The sequence below is a fragment of the Periplaneta americana genome, chromosome 11 (genome assembly GCF_040183065.1).
Source record: "Periplaneta americana isolate PAMFEO1 chromosome 11, P.americana_PAMFEO1_priV1, whole genome shotgun sequence".
Lineage (NCBI taxonomy): Eukaryota > Metazoa > Arthropoda > Insecta > Blattodea > Blattidae > Periplaneta > Periplaneta americana.
In genome coordinates, this window is record NC_091127.1 from 174,759,425 (window position 1) to 174,772,407 (window position 12,983).

At 35.4% G+C, this 12,983-nt stretch overlaps 1 protein-coding gene across 1 annotated transcript in view; it reads right to left on the reverse strand.

The window, feature by feature from the left end:
• Positions 1–1,658: 1,658 nt before the first annotated feature.
• Positions 1,659–12,983, reverse strand: part of LOC138709619 (lysosomal aspartic protease-like) — a 51,297-nt gene continuing 39,972 nt past the window's right edge. Inside the window, exons 8-9 of the mRNA XM_069840519.1 lie at positions 8,931–9,023; positions 1,659–2,111 (exon numbers count right to left, since the gene is read on the reverse strand). Of these exons, the coding sequence (XP_069696620.1) occupies positions 1,947–2,111; positions 8,931–9,023 (258 nt within the window). The 3' untranslated portion in view covers positions 1,659–1,946. The remainder of the gene's footprint in view (positions 2,112–8,930; positions 9,024–12,983) is intronic.

A 12,983-nucleotide genomic window follows, 5' to 3' on the forward strand; every position in this document is an offset into this window, starting at 1 on the left:
CAGTTCTGTGTTGTGTAACTTTCTCCATTCTCCTGTAACTTCATCCCTCTTAGCCCCAAATATTTTCCTAAGAACCTTATCCTCAAACACTCTTAATCTATGTTCCTCTCTCAAAGTGAGAATCAAAGTTTCACAACCATAAAGAACAACCGGTAATATAACTGTTTTACAAATTCTAACTTTCAGATTTTTTGACAGCAGACTGGATGATAAAAGCTTCTCAACCGAATAATAACAGGCATTTCCCATATTTATTCTGTGTTTAATTTCCTTCCGAGTATCATTTATATTTGTTACTGTTGCTCCCAGGTATTTGAATATTTCCACCTCTTCAAAGGATAAATTTCCAATTTTTATATTTCCATTTCGTACAATATTCTCGTTACGAGACATCATAATATACTTTGTCTTTTCGGGATTTGCTTCCAAATCTATCTCTTTACTTGCTTCCAGTAAAATTCCAGTATTTTCCCTAATCGTTTGTGGATTTTCTCCTAACATATTCACGTCATCCGCATAGACAAGAAGCTGATGTAACCCGTTCAATTCCAAACCCTCTCTGTTATCCTGAACTTTCCTAATGACATACTCTAGAGCGAAGTTAAAAAGTAAAGGTGATAGTGCATCTCCCTGCTTAACCCACAGTGAATTGGAAACGCATCTGACAGAAACTGAAGAACATTGTGATATGATACATGATTGAAAATGCTACATCTTGTGTTGTTCCAGTAAGTTTATTTCATAATTGAGTACAAGCTCAGAAAGAAAGTAAAATAATTACACGAGACAAATTACTAAGGTTGCCTTTCTTATGGATTCCTTTAATTATAAATTCATATCAAGTACCGGTAACGGTTCTGTTTCCAATCTCAGTTTAATATTTATATAGTTCTTTAAAATAACCAGAAAGCGCAAAATATATAGCAATGAGAATAGTTTGGTCCCTTATCACCATTTACGATGACAATATACAGCAGTACCGTAAATGGATAGTGTTGGATAGAGAGTGGTAACAATAAAGGTTCACTCTCGTTTTTATTTTCACATTTACATCCTTCAGTGCATAGTTTCTTTGTTGCGTAGTTAATTTTTTTCAGTTACATTCTCCAATAGATAGCATGAAGTCAATGTCTCTACTGTTTTGACCGTTAATCGAGCAACAAAACTTGAGTCACGTGCTATTGAGCTTTGTAGATAAATGTCACGTAAGCGCGTGACCTTAACCCTAGAGTACTTGTACTGTTCAAGAAGGCTATAAATATTACACACATTCAAAGACTATAGATGAACGCAGAATTGTGTAGATTGGTCAGTTATGATAGGAATAGTATTTTTTCAAGGAACTGAAGAAGGCTGTGATATGTTTGTCAGAGTAGCCAACTTTGAGAACAAAATTCAAATAAATAGTCAGAACTCTGTCCAATTCTAAAGGCTCATTCACAATGAAAATTAAACTTAACGTAAGCGTTAACTTAAGAACGTAAACGTTACGGTAAAATCAAGAAGTCATACCATCATTCACGATGGGAACATAAACATAACAGCAAACATATTTGGTAATCATGGAAACATAACAACGACGCCATTTCCTCATATTCTGTCGTATACTTCAGCGCTCCACGATTGTGTTCTGTTTGCAAATCACGTAAGCATAAGCATGAAAGTTTGGAATTTGCAAACTTCCATGTTAATGTCTTACAGTAATGTTTATGTCAATGCTTATGTGTATCATTGTTAATGATCCCATTTGATAACCTGGCCGCAAACTTCTGTGTTTATGTTACGGTTATGTTTAATTTTCATTGTGAATGGGCCTTAACTCTTTGGATCATCAGAATGATTATAATTGATTAAGAGAAGTGTTAATTAAGATGATCTTTGTAACATATCGATAGAGAATCGTGTGTAGCTGCATAACTACATTCTTTTTTATTTTATTTGAAAGGCTAAGGTAATTCCGCAAATCCGATACGGTTCAGTTTGATGTCAAATTCGACGTAGAAATATTCCAGAAAGACGTCTCCCAGGATCCACAGGTCCTCTCCACGAACTGGGCCATGCGAAGGCAGAAATCCTGTTATGCATATTAACTGGCCTGAACTGTTTCTTGTCTGGAAAAGAAGGAACCAACTTTTATAAAATTATTACATTTGGCTCAGAGACTGAATTACAGTTAGGAGAGACAGCGCTGCCTTATATTTCGATCCCACTATGTATTAGCCTAACAGGGGCGATTTCTCAGGACATGCTATGCTTGCTGCGCAAGCCCAATATTTTCGTAGAATGTGTATTTCTCAAAATGGGATTACGTACATTAAAATTTATTTTAATTTTTGGAATACTGTATAGGCGTAATACCATCTGCAGGTTGCACACCGCAAGTATCGCAACGCTTGCTCGTTTCTTGAGCTACAGAAAATACGTTGAAATAGCGAAAATATGATGCGCGCGCAAGTGCCTTCCTCCTTAGTCCGTTCTAGGCGCACATGCTTCTGTTGTGTGTTGTTTGAAGCTCTGGTCCGAGAGCTACTCCAACGACTATTTAACGTTACACAGAGCAGTATTGACAGCTGGAATGTGCTGTGATTTGCGAGTGGAATGTAATTGTATGAGGGGAATGCATGTGTTAGCTGCTGCATGTATTATTAATTCTTAAACATTAATTTGAAGTATTGCAATGAGTTCGGAATTGTGTGTCATTGAAACCTTGTTATTAAATCCATTTTCCCGAAGGACTATTCAGGAGAAGACAGACATTATAGAGAATATGTGCGCTCGTTCAGTGCAGCTCAATACAACAATGTGCATTGGTTGGCAGGGTCGAAAAAACTAAATAAACTGTTTTGTTGGCCATGTTTGTTATGTTATATTGAACTTCTACATCTGATAAGCGAATATGATCCATTACTCATAATGATTTCATAATTATAAAATAAATTATTTATGTGGGTCTGATTATTTTTATTAATTAGGAATTATTATATCCTCCAATCTTCCCCTACGAATAAAAGAGCAAGCCTAACTTTCGTGACTAGCATTCGCCCCTGTAGCCTAATCCTTTAAGTATCGCACATAATCGTTACAGGGCCATTCCAGGACGAAGTGAATCTGATTCCAAAATGTTCAAGCATCTTATAGGCTATTACATCGGATTTTGAAGATTTGGAAGAGAAAGTACTGAAGTTACTTATCTATAAAAGAAGAAATATGGATGTCAGTTCACCAATTATTAAGAAATCACGGTTTAAAGTGATTAGTGGAAAATTTGCAGGCCTGATCTGAATTTTGTAGTGGAAGTACAGGGACATCATTTTATTTTTACTTGCATTTTTATTGTACCTGCATTTCTGAATGTACTTCACTCTCACCCCTTTACTAATGTCCTTGCTCCCGTCAGACACACAAACTTACGGCCGCTGTTGCATTCGAAGTCTTCAAGCAGTGAAGTAAACACTGCAGTGTATAGAGTGTTTCATAAATATGATTGCGTTTTCTATAGAAGAAAGAACCTATATTAATAATATCGTGCTAAAAATTATATTCAAGAAACGATAAATTCAATTTCAGAGAATATGCTTGAAAATGTTTTTAATAATATGCATACTGAATTGAAGCCTGCATTGTAATGACCGGCAACCCTTTTCAGCAACTTGTTTAAAAATTCAGATTAGCTTTTTATGAATTGAGGTGGCTAGAAGCAAAGGAATGCTAGTGACATTTGTAATAACATGAGTTAAGTGCATCCAGTGTAAGCAAAAGTATCTAAAATTTTAGTGGCAAAGGGATATTTTAATCGCATCACACATTAAAATTTAAATAAAAATTCCACCGATTTTACGAAAGCTTAAATATTTAAACCCCATTTTCTCAAAAGTAACTTATGTGCACTTACAGCCCTCAATTTAAATGCACTCTCTATATTGTATGTTAACACCAATAATTAATATGCTAAATAAAGTAGACATTACATAACGAACATAGCCGCCTTAAAAGTTGAGTTTTTGAAAGAAAAATGTTATTACTCTACTGTATTTTGATAAATTCCGTAAAAGTGATGATCAAACTGAAAATCGTAATATCGTATTTCCCTACAACATAAATGGATACACTACTTTTCTCTCCTCTTATACCTAGTAAAATGATTTGTTTACATATTGCACTAGTAACATCAAACTCCTGTAATGGAAGGGGGGCAACAGTGTTTCCGAGTATAGCCAGGTTAATGTTAAAAATGTTGGTAAAAATAAAGTGATGTCCCTGTATTGCTGTATAAAGCACCCCATTCCATTTGTGCTGAATGAAATTTGATAGTCCACCGTCGCAGCCACAATAGTATTTTGTCCCGAATGGTAGGCATATTTCCTGAAATTAGTGCTTATTGTAGTACTTGTCCCGCCTGCGAAAAAATAACTTAAAAAGTTAAATCTAAGTGAAAAATCGCATTTTCTGTGAATTAAGTCAACCTCTAAACGTATATGAGAGAGGATAAATTGAAATTCATACCATGTCCCACCCGTGGCAAAAATTAAAACTGAATATTTTGCATATAAATGTAATTATTCTTATTTTTTTTGCAGATCATCGTAAAGTAAGACTGAACGTGTTTTGAATTTCTTTCACCAAGCACTTCACAGAACTTTAATAAAACTTCATACATTGTCATGCTTGTTGTATATTACTGGTCCCACCCATGACAAGTTTTAAAACTGAGCAAAGATTTCTTTAAAATTCACAAATTATGGAAAATTTTTATGTCAAGAATGCATACCATATAGTAGTTTTTCACTTTAATTCCTACTGAATTAAATATTTGTATATGAGCAGAAAAAAACACAATGCAAGTGTCCCGCCCGTGACAACGGAATGGCCCTACAGCAATGTTAAAAGTTCATGAAAACTGAACACACTAAAAACATTTTATACTATTTAAGTTATTTGATGTATCTTGGTTATATATTTTTTGAATAAATTCAAGGGAAAAATTGTTCCGGGGCCGGGTATCGATCCCGGAACCTCTGGTTGAACGTACCAGCGCTCTACCACTGAGCTACCCGGAAACTCCACCCGACACCGTCTCAACTTTTCCCTTTATATCCACACAACTCGTGTGGGCTGACGAAACGCCAGAGACCCACATCGAGTGCACACAATCTCTGTGTGACTTGGAATTGTGGTTTTCTGTTAACGTACACAGTGACGTATATATTATGCAAATCTAGTCTTTCAGGTGAAGCTCCCTGTAAAGCAGATTTGAATAATTTCAAGGGTAGAGCGCTGGTACGTTCAACCAGAGATCCCGGGATCGATACCCGGCCCCGATACAATTTTTCCCTTGAATTTATTCAAATCTGCTTTACAGGGAGCTTTACCTGAAAGACTAGATTTGCATAATACATACGTCACTGTGTACGTTAACAGAAAACCACAATTCCAAGTCACACAGAGATTGTGTGCACTCGATGTGGATCTCTGGCGTTTCGTCAGCCCATACGAGTTGTTTGGATATAAAGGGAAAAGTTGAGACGGTGTCGGGTGGAGTTCCCGGGTAGCTCAGTGGTAGAGCGCTGGTACGTTCAACCAGAGGTCCCGGGATCGATACCCGGCCCCGGAACAATTTTTCCCTTGAATTTATTCAAATCTGCTTTACAGGGAGTTTTACCTGAAAGACTAGATTTGCGTATATATTTTTTATTTCAGAACACCCTGTAATTAGAATCGAATTAACCGTATAAAATACACAAACTGACATTTAACATAGGCTATATATTTCACAATGTACATTTTCAGATTGTTCTGAAATAAAGTTTATCTTGATTAGTTTAGTTTCCCATGAGAGAATTTTACTCATGTTTGTTGTTTCGTATTATTTTTGACAAATGTCATAGGCGTAGTCTTATTTTAATTTTAATGTATTTAATGTTTATTAGTTGAATTTGTTCGTTGTGACTAAAGCAGCTTTGCAGCTGAAATCCAGCGGGATATGTTCAATTAGCTGCAAGGCAGTGGTTGAACTCCCTCTCACATGACCTGAATTATTTTAAACTGCGACTAGCGACATGACTCAGAGTCTTGCTATTGACGAATGTTCATAGTCCTCGTGGAAATGTTACTCATATCTGAAACATGTAAAATATTCATTCAAATTCTATAATGATGTTGAATCAAATATTGTACATGTCCAAGGAATTCGAGCAACAAATTATCGGTGACTTTCGAATCAGTAATTTCAAAATTTGTAATTTTCGCGGATTCTTTTTTCCTTTACCATCATGGACCATTTGAACCCGCCAATAAACGGAAAATGAGTGGCAATGTAAGTGAAAGTCTAGATAGTGTACGCCCTAGTGAAGACTGTACATTGTCAGTATGATCATCTTGGAGTAATGTTACCTGAGACGACAAGGACAATACGAAATAACCAATGTCCTTTACGTTGGAGGTGAAACCAGCGATTAGGGATTATAAAGAATGGACACTTCGCGTCGGTACCTTTGATGTAGCTGGACTGATTTCAATGACCTTCAAGCCAGCTAGAGCGTGAGATTCTGCTTTCTCCCTAGAGTTGGCGCTGACATCACACCAGCTAGCAGTCGACACAGCGGAAATATAACACATATAATTAATACATCTAGGCACATTATGTACTCAAATAAAGTAAATTGGATCCATAAAATAATAAATCCGTCATTAACTGTAATGTATAGACTCTAGAGTTCCTTTATAATGAGAGTTGAGACGTTGACCCCAACAACAATTAAAATATGTAATGATTTGATAGCGCTGAAAATGGAAAAACAAAACTCTTACGAGAAGTAAAACCATATACCTATATTATATTATATACAAATATTAAACGAATTTGATACTTAATTTTATAATGTATTATATTATTTTATAATATAATTTATGATATCTGAAATATAAAATATTATTATTACAACTAGTTTGTCACTGAGCAATAAGGAAAAGCTGTTAACTTGAATTTATTTAAAGCAAAGCGTTACTGGATTATGCAATAAGGTAGGCGATGTTTGGATCCTGTGTCTCAACTCTATTCTCAATTATTATCTTAGCGTGTGCTCGATTACACTAACCTCTAGCGCTTGAAAGTGGAACTATACGCTCGGCGCACAGAGAAACAAAACACAGGAAAATTCGCTCAGTGTCCATTCTTTATAATCCCTATTCGATGGTGAAACCCTCACTTCCCTAGCTAAGAATCACTGAATAATATTTTCTACATTGAAGTCACACAATAATTAGGACTATTGGACAGTATTGGATTTTTAGTAGCCTATAGAACATTCTTAAACAAAATTAAAAGATTTTGAAAACTTTTTAATTTCAAAACTTAAGTCCTGTATAATTCATTTAAATACTTAATGAATAGTGAAAACAGTATTTTAGCTTTTCAAGAAGTGAGGTAAGGCTGCTTCATGTCTGCAGTATTATTTAACATACAAGGTGGGCCAAAAGTCGCTTTCCCCAACATTCGTACACATATACAGATTTCATAACTTGTGAATAAACGAATAGCTAATGTAATAAGTGGTGGGTTGACAACCATGTTCGTGCGTCAACTGTTTTTCCGATGTCACATCTTCTTATTGTTGTTGTTTTGTTTTATTATGTTGGGTTTCGTTTGTGTCTCTATGCAATAACTGCTAGTTTCTTGCAATGAATCGCAAATTAACCACAGAACATGACCTGACTCCATATGATTTTTCGTTGTGGGATATCCTGAAAAAATAATGTTTTTGCTCAGAATCCGCAGGATCTGAATGATTTGCGACAGATGAACGAACAGTCATTCGTGAAAATCGTTGAGTTATGTTCTGCCATCTGTAAATCAGTGTCTAAACGTTGTGAATAATTGTTTATCGAGAAACAGAGCCTTCATTTTGAACAAAATCTATAAAGGAATGTGTAGTCAAATGTAAATTGAATGTAATTAAATGTAAGGAAGTGTTTGGGGAAAGCGACTTTTAACCCAATCTGTATATTTGGATGGTGCAGTAAGACTCCGGAAAGCAATGGTTTAACGTGAAATAATTATGAATGATCAATATTTTAATATGCAGTCGACCAAATCCTGTTGTGAGGATCAGAAGACAGTCTATTAAAAGCATTTTACATATTACACAAAGTAATTAACGGTTATAATTTAAGTGTATCAATAAAGAAAAACTAAATTAAAGACTTTTTGTGGGAAGTTTCCATTAAAATGGAAAATAGTTTTAAATAGCTGTACAATAGAATAAATTAATAATTTTAATTACTTGCGTTGTAATATAAGCTACAGTTTTAATTATGATTCAGAAAAGGAAATATCCAGATTCCAAACAATGCGTGGCACAAGGGAAAACATGGAAAGATGCACTTTTGAAATTTTACAAAGTAATGGCAGTTCCTCCTATTTCACTGTATTGTTCTGAAACATGGACCCTGACAAAAATAAATTGCTATAAGTGCACCCAGGCAGCAGGAATGAAGTGTTTACACTCAGTAACGGGTTACAGATTACAAGACAGAAAAAGAAAGCAAGACATCAGAAATGAACTCAGTTTAACGCAATAAAAGACAAAATAATGGGAAAGAACATCTGGACAGACAATTTAATAATATTGCTGAACAAAAGAGAAAAAAGTATAGGGTGACCAAACTGAAGATGGTTTATCAGATTTGCAAGAGCGGTATTACGTTTCTTTAAAACATATTTTCCGTTTATTAATTTTGAACAGTTTTACTTGTGTGGTTTCAACGTCATAACAATTATTATTCTGTGATTCTTGGATGTGAAAGTGGAGATTTGTGTTTCTGCACTGTCATTAGTATAATTTATTCTTGCAAGTAACATGACTCCAGGATGACCACATTGGAAGTATATAGTTTGAAAATCACTGTTCTACGTGGATATTTAAATTACTTACTCCAACTATGTAATGTCTCGGTTCCAGAGTGAAGTTCCTGCCTTGAATATAAAAGTCGATATTTGGAAGATAACGTATACTTTTGCAATCAACCTGAAAATAAGCACAATTAATTTTGTGAATATGAAACAAAGGTTTCCATGCAAGGGACTGATCTTATCATTATCGGGTACATTGCAGTTGGGACAAGTTGGTTGTTTTACGTTAGATAAACTTAATTGCGAGACAACGCTTTTGCGCCAGTACCATTATAAAATTTGGTGGTAAATGGTTTCGATTGGCATTTTGATCGGAACTGAGTTTGAACACTGCTTCAAATGAGAAACATCTAAGATCGAGTCCTTTTTGCACACCAGTGGTCAATCTGAAAATAACAACCGATCCTATCTTGGCTTGCTTTGGTTTGTTGTAGATCCTGTAATCCATTCCATTTTTTTTCTTATTAATTACCAGATGAGCGTCTTCTAGCAATATGTTTTTTGTTTTTTTTTACGAGTATTTTGCAGTTGTAGCACTCAGTAATGATTTTTCTGAGCATAATGTGTACGTGGTTATTTTATCAGAATTTAGTTTAAATTACTTGTTTGAGCAGAATTTATTTTATTTGCCAATAATTATGATGAAAAGTAAAACGGGTATAGCTCGCGCAAGAAACGATTACCGAAAACCAATGGTGGCGTTGCTGTCTGTTTTGACGTGTGTATGAGAGGCACGCCGAGGGGGGAGGGGTGCGAGCCGATGGAAGTACTGTCTCTTCCAAGAAGATGAACAAATGAGGACATCGCTTTGGAAATAAAGAACGTAGGAAGAGAAATAATAATACCGTGCGATACAAGACACGCATTCGCATGCAATGGAACAAACTAAAGTCGTAATGTAACTATCACAACGCAAGACTGATTCTATTGATGTCATTTCTCTTCCGACTGTACTCTTGAATATTATTCAAGCTATCCCGTGACCTTTCCTCTCGCCCGCTCTTCCTTATCGCATTGTTTGATTCGCATTCCTTCCGTCGGTAATCCGTACTTGCGAGACCTATATCAGTTTTCTATATACAATTTTATAACAAGGCTATTTCAATAAAAATGCTTTGTATTTTTTTTTTTTTTTGCAATTTCAGCAGAGTACAAAATAAAATAAAACTTTTATTTACTAATTCATTAATACGAGTATAATGATATAGGCCCTAGTTTAGATGTTTATACCACCTAAAATAATATTTGAATTATTATTATTATTTTTAACTAAAATACATTAATTCTATTTAGACTAAAATGTCAAGGTTATCTATGTAAAGTCTGTACGTTGGTAGCAATGGAGCATACAGTCTGTGAGTCACATGACTGTCAATCAAGCTTCCTGTTAAGTGTGGTGACCTTAACAGACCTCTGCGACTGGAGCATTGATCTCACTCGGGTAAAAATGCGTGTAGTTTGTTGCGAACACTGTTCATTACACATATAATGCGATATTTTTTGTTTATTACTTTCATATCCATTCTATGCATAAATGAGATCTGAATCAGCTTGAAGCGTCAAACTTTCAGTTGCGAAAAAGTTTAAATACCTACAGACACAGATGATTAAAACTTCGTACTGATATGATTATAACAAAATAATTTCCGTGATGCACTCTGCCCGGAATTTCTTTTGTCTGTCGCAAGATGGAGACTATTAGCCCATTATTTTCGACATGTACCTTTTCCGTTATGAACGGCAGAACACATTTTGATCATATTCCTTATTTAATATATCTGTCGATTAAAATTAAATTTGACTAACACCGTTGATTACAGGAGGTAAATTTTCGACTTATCATAATAGAAGAATAGTAGCAAATACCTACTGATAAAATTAAGGTTTGTAATTAAATCATGAAACAATGCTACGCTTGGTCGGAGAGTTTGGGTTTTAGCACCGTGTCAAAGATGCGAACTCTTCCAACAAGTTGGAGCTAAAGGCTCATTCACAATGAAAATTAAACATAACGTAAGCGTTACTGTAAAATCAAGAAGTCTACCATCATTTACGATGGGAACATAAACATAACAGCAAACATACTTGGTAACCATGGAAACATAACAACGACGCCATTTCCTCATATTCTGTCTTATACTTCAGGGCTCCACGATTGTGTTCTGTTTGTAAATCACGTAAGCATAAGCATGAAAGTTTGGAGTTTGCAAACTTCCATGCTGACGTCTTACGGTAATGTTAATGTTAGTGTTTATGTGAATCATTGTGAATGATCCCATTTGGTAGCCTGGCCGCAAACTTCTGTGTTTATGTTACGGTTATGTTTAATTTTCATTGTGAATGGGCCTTAACTCTTTCTAACGGATCCCCTCTCTCCGCCTTCCCTGATGAAGGAGCTGTTACATATTTCTTCATCTATTGCACGGTGTAAAAGCCACCGTGAAAGCCTGAAATTGTGCTTAATAGAAGTGGGGTGTGACAGCGTTTTGCTTTCACAGCTCCGGAAAAATCGCCGTGATAGCGATTTTGTCACAGTGTGATTTTTGTGTTGGGATGATTCTTGGCGATTGGGAATGTAACTCCTTGGCATTCACACCAGTGGCGGCTCGTGATAAAATATTATGTGTGTTCACAATTTTGTGGTTCCAAAATCGAAGAGAATTTGAAATCGTACGTTTAGTCTAATATGAAATGTGATGATTCCAATGTTTCACTATAAAAAAACCGTATATAAATTCAAAACAACATATAATAACAATAATAATAATAATAGTAATAATAATAATAATAATAATAATAATAATAATAATAATGAAACTCAGTCTTTTTATTTCCAATTTTTCTTGGTAAGCCAGTTTACCCAGTTCTTTACTGTTCAAAATTGCTTGAAGAGAGTTCATTGTTTACGTTTGTTAAAAATGAATACATACCACGGTCTCGTTATTTACAAACGCGTGTGTTCAGTAATATATTTTGATTCACAACACACTGATATACTATAGCCTATACCAGTACTGTAATTCCATTCGCATAGATTACTATAAATACATGCCAGTAAATATTATTCTTAAATATTATACACTGCCATACAGATACTTAAATTCATACCACCACCACAGTCAGCCAGCACGTGTTTGAAAGCCAAACTATGCTATTAGTAATTCACAAACTACACTCTCGTAGCAGCACTGTACACACATCCAAGTAAGTAAACGTTCCTACAGTCAGATGCTGACATCTATTAAATTTCCTCCTCGAGATATAGCACGTGAACGATAGGCATCGATGGACCTGACATCTGTAGGATAGATACTCATCATGTTCACTTAACGCTTTGTGCTCTTGACGAGTCATAAGCGGCCAGCTAAAAACAATTTTCTCCCGCGCATGCGTGAAATTCCTGTAACCATCTCCAAAAGAGCACGGCTTGTACGTGAACGGATGTTGCCAAGTTTACATAAGAAGTTGATGCAAGATGCGGGAAGTTTAAAATACTCGATTCTGATATTATACATCCCCACTACGTCAATACGATATCAAATAATAAAACTAGTCGTGCATTAATGGAAACAAGGTGTTCACGTGCTCTTGTGCTCTTATTGACGCACCGCCACTGATTCACACAGTCATTCATTAAAGATGATGACAGGCAATACATGCCACATTCCAGAGGTAACTGCATCATCATCAATCATAATGTACAGTAGAAGGTTCTAGTTTGCCTGGGCTCTTCAAGTCATTTCAAAATTATTGAATATTCTTGGGATTGTCCCATTAATCTTCAATATTATACTGGAATTTGTCATTAGAAAGATTCAAATAGACACAGAAAGTACTCTGGAGTATAAATTCAATTTGTTATATATGCAGATTTAAATTTGATGGGAAGGCCGTTGAAATCGGCGAAGGAAGCTCTGGAAAATCTAGAGGCTTCTGGAAAGGAAGTTGGACTTCACATGCAGTAAATGAAAGCAAAACCAAAGCTTTGATTCAGTCCAGGAAAAGGAAGTAGAAGCGATTCAGGCTGAAAATTGTGCTATAAAAGTTGTTGACAGTAACAAAGGATTTAGGGGTC